Here is an 8737-nt window from a genome sequence, read left to right on the forward strand (position 1 = left end):
AGTTTTCTAATGTTTTCCTGTCTATTTTTTTGGGGCTCCATTTATTATTATTATTCCTTTTTGGCCTTGAAAGACATCTATGACTACTCTTTGATTTAGTTTTGTGGGTTCTCTCTTATTAGTATATGATAATACTTCATGCGTAAGGTGCAGTGATAATACTTCATGTGTAAGGTGCTGTTAATATTTATGTAGTTTCATTTTAGGTTGATAGGCTTTAGAGATATAGTTTCAAATTTTTGTTTTAGTTCTTCCCCTACCTGGCTAATGGTCTTACTTGTTGAAACCAATCCATGGAAAGACTAAATGCATCTAAGTATTTGGAACTACTGTAAACCATTCCTAGACAGTCATATAACCAGCGGGGACATATATATAGAGAGACTCGGGCAAAATATGGAATGGGGATATTTGAACCTCTTTCAATTTGCTTTTTATTTGTTTTTGTTCAAATTATTTACATTGTAAGCCTGTCTAATATTTTACTATAATCAATAGTTTTTAAACATTTTTCGTTGAATACCTTAATTGGAAATGTCGTTCTAATGACAGCCAATTTGCAGAATTTCAGAAACCATAGTCTTCTTGGATAATCAACACCTGTTGCTGTGCTCTGGATAATATACCATGGATAATATAGCATTGCACCTTGGATATCAGACTTCAAGGAAATCTTTTTCTGTGCTCTGGAAACAAGAAAATGTTTTTGTCAGATTTGACTCAGACATGAGAAATTTGTACTTCTATTTCTCTGATCTTTCTGAAGAATACAAGCTTGAACTCTCTTATGAGAACATTTGGAAGATTGAGCTCCATCATCCACGTGGTCAAGCTAAAAAGTTTCTTCTCATTCAGGTTTGCTGGTTAAAACATTAATTATAAATGTTCACAATTTGCTGCTCGCCATGCTTTTTTTAGTTAACATTCAAACAAATTATTCTTCTTGTTGTTGTTTCCTTTGCAAAGCTGTGAGGAATAAATTGACATGGGTGATAGTTCCAATTTGGAAATTTTTTAATAAAGTAGGAAATGGGCTAGTACATCACAATGTGTGGGTGTGCTCATAGTTCTGCAGACACGCATGGAGTTAGTAATTATATTTATCCCTTAATTATGGTTGTTGCTTTTAACAGTGTGTGTGTGTGTTAACATGTATTGAGCCTACTAATCATATTTTAGCAGATGACACCTTTAACTTGTAACTACAGTTCGTAATTACTTTCTGAAGTGTTCCATCTGGATTTAAGGAATAAGGCAAACTACTAGCTATATAAAATGGGTAAAGAACTCCTGATATTATTCAACCTATCTCTTGTTGATCAAGAATGTGGTCGTAAATGGTGTAGAGCCATTAGTGAATACTGGAATTTGATCTTCCTTGGAAACAGGTGTTGTATATCCTTACAACGGGAATTAAAAGGACCTAATTTAGGCTTCTTAGCATGTGTGAGCATTCATGCTCCGCTATTCATGTCTTACTTTAAGGTTTTTCGCAATTAGTCATACTTATCATCCTGTTGATGGGGTTGGAGAAGAATGGTTGGTGAAAGTTTCAATTTTCAACAAAATTTTGGTTATGAAAGCATTATTGGCTCCCTTTTCAGATGCTGGAACTCCATATTGTATGCGTTAGTAATGTAAATATTTCTTGAGAAGTAGAATTAGGGAAGCTAAGGTTCCAGTGTGATTACCTTTTACATAATAGACTAACAGAGAACTACATTTTACACCTTTTAAATGCACTCTGTAAGGGGGGAGCAAAAGCTTTTTATGGTTGCCTTTCTCTACCCACTCAAGATATGAAGATATATATAACTCACTCCTTCCCCCATCAAGTAGAACCTAGTATCACTTAGTGATTAGAGATAACCGCTAGCTTTTTTTTTTTTTTTTTTTTTTAAGTAATAAGTGCAACAACTATATAAACAAGTTGATAAGCAAATGAGTTTTTGGTCCTTAATAATACTAGCCATTTGCACAATTATGCCGAAATACATAATGCTCATAATAGTGTGTTAAGAATAAGCAATGCTACCAATCATGTACTGCCACCTCATAATGCTACAAAGTGGTACTTGTACTTAACTTTGCTGACATGTTCTCAAATCTATGGCTTGGAGGTGTGTGAAGTTTCTGTAACTCTCACACTAGATCCTTCCTCGTCAACGGCTTAGAGACCAAGTGTCTGAGATTCTTTGAGAAATCTGATAATGAATTGTAACAAGAAAAAAAAAGACAGACATCATAGCTTCTGACAATGTTCCTTTCAAAAAGCAATCGAATGCCTCCACGTGTCAATTACCTCAGAAAATGTCTACGTCAGCTTCACATATCAGCAGAAGTAATTCATATATTTAGTCCCCGCGAAGCAGGGAATCATGACAGTTATCTTGGCGCCACACTGCTCTCTACTCTGTCTATATATAGTTTGATCATGAGCCTTACTTCTTTCACTGCAACATATTTTCTCTACTTCTCTCTTTGCTTAGCTTTTAAGGTGAGACTCTCTTGCTTACTATCAATCATTCACTTCCATTTCTTTTAATCACACTTTCATATATATGGTTGAAGAATGTCAAGAAAAACAAGAATTTGAATCCTCTTTCATCCTGGTTTCAATTGCTGTCAAAATGTTAATTTTTTCCATAATGTAACTAGACAACACAATTTATAGCTATCCCTTTTTACTTCTTTTTTATTTAATGTTTTGGGTTAGTATTTCATTGAGATTTAATTTCTTCGAAGTACATTAATATGCATTGAATATTTGTTTAGTACATCTGTTGAAATTTTGAAAATGGTTTTGATGATTTGATTGCATCAATGTTGCAACATTTGCGTTTTTGAGCACGACAGTCAGCTAAATTTGATATTTGATTTTAATTTTCAAATGCACATGAAAGAAGAGCTTCTTCTTTTTTTTTTTTTTTTAAGTAGTTTTCAAATGTTTCCTGTTTATTTTTTGGGGCTTCATTTATTATTATTATTCTTTTTTGGTCTTGAAAGATATCCATGTATTAACTTTGATTTAGTTTTGTGGGTTCTCTCTTATTAGTATATGATAATAATTCATGTGTAATGTGCAGTGATATGTAAAACTTGAACCGGTATTAATTGGCTAGGCTGTTAAATGTAGTTTCATTTTAGGTTGATAGGCTTTAGAGATATAGTTTAAAATTTTTGTTATAGTTCTTCCCCTACCTGGATAATGGTCTTACTGGTTGGAACCAACCCATGGAAAGACTAAATGCATCTAAGTATTTGGAACTACTGTAAATCATTCCTAGACAGTGATATAACCAGCGGGGACATATATGTAAAGACTTGGGAAAAAAATGGAATGGGGATATTTGAACCCCTTTCAATTTGCTTTTTATTTGTTTTTGTCCAAATTATTTACATTGTAAGCCTGTCTGTCTAATTTTTTACTATGATTATAGTTTTGAACTTTTTTCATTGAATACCTTAATTGGAAATGTCGTTCTAATGACAGCCAATTTGCAGAATTTCAGAAACCATAGTCTTCTTGGATAATCAACACCTGTTGCTGTGCTCTGGATAATATACCATGGATAATATAGCATTGCACCTTGGATATCAGACTTCAAGGAAATCTTTTTCTGTGCTCTGGAAACAAGAAAATGTTTTTGTCAGATTTGACTCAAACATGAGAAATTTGTACTTCTATTTCTCTGATCTTTCTGTAGAATACAAGCTTGAACTCTCTTATGAGAACATTTGGAAGATTGAGCTCCATCATCCACGTGGTCAAGCTAAAAAGTTTCTTCTCATCCAGGTTAGCTGGTTAAAACATTAATTATAAATTTTCACAATTTGCTGCTCTCCATGCTTTTTTTAGTTAACATTCAAACAAATTATTCTTCTTCTTGTTATTTCCTTTGCAAAGCTATGAGGAATAAATTGACATGGGTGATAGTTCTAATTTGGAAAATTTTAATAAAGTAGGAAATGGCTTAGCACATCGCAATGTGTGGGTGTGTTCATAGTTCTACAGACACGCGTAGAGTTAGTTAGTAATCATATTTCTCCCTTAATTATGGTTGTTTCTTGTAACAGTGAGTGTGTGTGTGTGTGTGTGTTAACTTGTATTGAGTCTACTAATCATATTTTAGCATATGACATCTTTAACTTGCAACTACAGTTCATAATTACGTTCTGAAGTGTTCCATTTGGATTTAAGAAATAAGGCAAACTACTAGCTATATAAAATGGGTAAAGAACTCCTTATATTATACAGCCTATCTCTTGTTGATCAAGAACGTGGTAGTAAATTTTGGTTATGAAAGCATTATTGGCTCCCTTTTCAGATGCTGGAACTCCATATTGTATGTGTTAGTAATATAAATATTTCTTGAGAAGTAGAATTAGGGAAGCTAAGATTAAGGTTCCAGTGTGATTACATTTTACATAATAGACTAAAAGAGAATTACATTTTTCACCTCTTGAATGCACTTTGTAAGGGGGAACAAAAGCTTTTTATGATTGCCTTTTAGTTGGATAGTTCAATCCTGCTCTAGAGCATGGTGTGTCTGTGATTTACCTATTACACAACCTGTCCAAAGGTTTCTTGTTATTCCTCTTTGATCTGCTATAATTTTCCTCTGGTCCTAAGGTCTAGTGGTTGTGCTACTTTAAGAAAACGATTTCCAAAAGGCAAGTGGACTCTTATCCTCGCCTTGGTTTTATTGTTATTATTATTATTTTTTTCACATTACAAACTTTGACTAAGAAGATTAGAGGAAAAGCTAATGCTTGCTGTGTCTCCATATCTTGAAGGTGGACTTCTTGAGAACTCTTCCGTGAATTTTAAGATAAAACCGGAAGGATATTCATTTTATTTTTTTGACATCTCTCTTCCCTTTAGCCTAAATACGAAGATCCCATCCCAGCTATATATCTCTCACATTCCACAGCTTAATATTGGTTGGTTGGACACCGTACCCTGTGGCTCCAGTGTTAGCTGACTTCATGAATGGTCCATTTTAATACAGTTTATTGTTGCTGAAAACTGATTGTTGCTCAAAGTAGCAAAATAATTTTTAAATATATAAATAGTATTGTGGGACTCATTTTTAATATTTTTAATGCGTAAATAGTGCATAAACAGTGTGTGAACAGTGCACGCACTGTACATGCACAGTGTTTTTTTGTCTCCCAAAAGTCAATAAGTCCGGCTGCTAAAAAAAAAAAAAAAAAAAAACTGAAAACGCATTGCCACTTTGAGTGAAACAAAGTGCTATCCAAACCGGCACAAAGTGGAGGTCATCACATCACAACATCGAAGGGCATCCACGACACAAATCTGATCACCAACCCTTCTCTTTTGATTTATATACCATGGACTGATCCTTTCTCTACCCACTCAAGATATGAAGATATATATGACTCACCCCTGTTCTTTCCCCCATCAAGTGGAACCTAGTATCACTTAGAGATAACCGCTAGCATTTTTTCTTTTTTTCAAAGCTAATACCAAAAGATGAAATAAATTGTACCATACCTCAAAAGGAATAGTCAAGTAATAGTTGAGACCTCATAGTTGTTTATAAAGTATAGATCGATCCAGTATATACTAGATGTAGGACTTAGACCCACACAGCATACGCTCAACTAATTCAATTCAATATACAATCAATCCAGGGTATCACAAAGATATACTTATTTACATTTTCATGTCAAGAATGCTTAACTTCATTACTTTTGTAATAATGCCTGTCAATGTTATTGGTAGAGCCCCTAGTCTTCTTTTATATAGGCTGAACCTGCATAGATTTATGTGATATTGAAAATTGAATTCTTTTTTCTTGTCTTAACGAATTTTTCTTTGCATTGTTAGTTACTTGGAGCTCCTCGGATTTATGTGCAAGATCATACTCGTCATTGGGTCCGAGAAGTTGATTTCACTCCGTTGTGCTGCATTGGCCAATCTTCTGCTCTATGTTTGGAGCTCCCACAGGAGGGCCAGCTTCCAAAATTTCATGGAGATTTTGTCTCTTATAAGGAAAATGAGGGCCCTTTTGTTCTGAAGCAAGGTATTGCTCTCTCTTGCAGTTCAGGACTAGTCCCTACTGTGAATCCACCCGAAGGCTTTGACTTGCCTTACAAAATCTTGTTTAAGATCAACTCTTTAATTCAGCATGGTTTTCTTCCTGGGCAAGCAATTGCTGAAAATTTTTATCGGTTGGTCGATCCTAAGAGAATAACAATTGAGTATATAGAAAGTGCCTTGGACAAACTGTCTCATTTGAAAGAATGCTGCTATGAACCTGTAAGCTGGCTTAAGGAGCAGTACAGAAATTATGCCACATCGAGGCGACTTCTTAAAACTGTTGCCATATCTTTAAATGATGGGTTGGTATATGTAAACAGGGTTCAAGTAACTCCATCTAAAGTGTATTTCTGTGGTCCTGAGGTGAATCTCTCCAATCGTGTGTTACGCAACTATCCTGAGGATATTGACAACTTTCTTCGTGTTTCGTTTGTTGACGAGGACTTGGATAAACTACACGCAACAGTTTTATCATCGTGTGCATCTTCGGCAAATGGGGAGAGGCAAACTGGCATTTATGACAGGATACTGTCCATTTTACGAAATGGCATAGTTATTGGTGGTAAGAAGTTCGAGTTTCTTGCCTATTCAAACAGTCAATTACGAGAAAATTCTGTTTGGATGTTTGCTTCAAGAACTGGCCTAACTGCAGCAGATATCAGAGAGTGGATGGGTGATTTTCGCGAGATTAGGAATGTGGCAAAATATGCTGCCAGATTGGGTCAATCTTTCGGCTCTTCAAGAGAAACAGTGAGCATTAGTAGGCAGGAAGTTGAAAATATTCCTGATGTAGAAGTTGTAAGGAATGGAATCCCATACTGTTTCTCTGATGGTATAGGCAAGATATCTGCAGAATTGGCTAGAGAAGTGGCTACAAAATGTGGCCTAGAAAATTCTGTTCCATCCGCATTTCAAATTCGATATGGTGGGTACAAAGGTGTTGTGGCTGTTGATCCAACTTCTTCAAAGAAGTTGTCATTGAGAAAGAGCATGTGCAAGTACAAATCAGAAAACATAAAACTAGATGTCTTGGAATGGAGTAGGTATCGACCATGTTTTCTTAATCGTCAGATAATCACTCTTTTGTCTACCCTCGGAGTTAAGGATCGAGTTTTTGAAAAGAAGCAAAAGGAGGCTATAGATCAACTAGATGCAATGTTAACAGATCCGTTGAGCTCACAGGAAGCATTGGAATTGATATTCCCAGGGGAGAGGACAAAGGTTCTTAAGGAAATGCTTTTGTGTGGTTATCAGCCTGATGCAGAACCATTTCTTTCAATGATGCTACAAACACTTCGTGCATCTAAGTTGCAAGAATTACGGCTCAAAAGTAGGATATTTATTCCAAATGGAAGATGTATGATGGGATGTTTAGATGAGACCAGGACATTGGAATATGGTGAAGTATTTGTCCAAATTTCTCGCTCTAGTAGGCAGCTCTCTAATGGTTTCTCCGAAATGTTTCGCACCGGCAACTCAAACCCGAACAATTTAATTTTTGAGGGTGAGGTAGTTGTTGCTAAAAACCCATGTCTGCATCCGGGAGATGTGCGTGTTCTAAAGGCTATTGATGTGCCGGCTTTACACCACCTGGCAGATTGTGTTGTTTTTCCCCAAAAGGGAGAAAGGTAATAATGTGATAGCTGATTGAGTTTAGCTTATGTCAAGTATTTTTTTAAAAGAAATTTCCCTTTTGTTTTAATGAAAAATTGTCACGTTATCTATTAACTAACTAAAAAGTGAGGATTAAAACTTATTACTATTTGTCATTGTATATTTAAAACAAAATGATATGTCCAATTAAAAACGTACTAGAGTTAAGCCAAATCCTAGTAAATAACTAAGGCATGAAATCCTGTAATAGTTGCACAGACAGATGCCCATACATTTAGAGTTTATACATAATCCTATGCCAGCATCAGTTTATACGCATTTATTAAATATATACCTTTACCTACTTATGGAGACATGCATATGTAACATATATAATGATCCATTTGTACTAGTATGTTGCATGCATAGATATAATATGTATCTTATTTAAATGATATGCAACATATTCTCCTCCAGTAGGTTAATTACCATGGTCATAGGTTGTCTAGTTGTATGTCCATATATAGTACTAGTGTTTGAGCACGTGCTTATGCTCGTGTTCTGAGACTTTTTTTTTTTTTTTGAGTAAAGGTTAATAATTTGTATTTATTATAATTTAGAAATATATATATATATATATATATTATATTTAAAACAAATAAAAAGGATAAACTTTAGAGATAAGTAGTAATTATAATTTTTAAAAAATCTTAAATTTTAGGAGTTCTCTTTTTGAATTTAAAATAAAATTTGTTATTTAACATTTATGACCCTGTTTCTACGTAAAGTTATCCTTCATTAATGAAAGTATTTTTGAATTATAAAAATGTTCAGTTGAAAGAGGAGAATCCTCTTATATATAATATAGATATAAATGTTGCTATCTTAACTTACTTGATTTTAAGTTTGTAGACATACAATGTCCTTTTCACCACTTCTGGAATGGAAAAAATCTAACTTTTTTGGCATACTCATCAAATAATTTTATATTGTACTTGTATTCTGGGCTGTTGTGTTATTTGTCTTTATTTGTTCTCTTGCCTTGGCAAGACAACACCTAATTAAATAAAAAAA

At 34.3% G+C, this 8737-nt stretch overlaps 1 protein-coding gene across 1 annotated transcript; it reads left to right on the forward strand.

Moving 5' to 3' along the window:
• The first annotated feature begins 584 nt into the window (after positions 1–584).
• Positions 585–7702, forward strand: LOC112040670 (RNA-dependent RNA polymerase 1). The gene is made up of 2 exons (XM_065765939.1): positions 585–855; positions 5858–7702. The coding sequence occupies exons 1-2, from the start codon at positions 628–630 to the stop codon at positions 7700–7702; spliced, it is 2073 nt and encodes a 690-aa protein (XP_065622011.1). The 5' UTR covers positions 585–627.
• Positions 7703–8737: the final 1035 nt, after the last annotated feature.

The sequence above is a fragment of the Quercus suber genome, unplaced genomic scaffold, assembly GCF_002906115.3.
Source record: "Quercus suber isolate HL8 unplaced genomic scaffold, Cork oak 2.0 scaffold_666, whole genome shotgun sequence".
NCBI lineage: Eukaryota > Viridiplantae > Streptophyta > Magnoliopsida > Fagales > Fagaceae > Quercus > Quercus suber.

Bases quoted from the DNA above. Each gene is read 5' to 3' on its own strand.
- LOC112040670 (XM_065765939.1), top strand. From the start codon at position 628: ATGGATAATATAGCATTGCACCTTGGATATCAGACTTCAAGGAAATCT. The intron at 856-5,857 runs GTTTGCTGGTTA...TTGCATTGTTAG, and splicing joins AAAAGTTTCTTCTCATTCAG to TTACTTGGAGCTCCTCGGAT.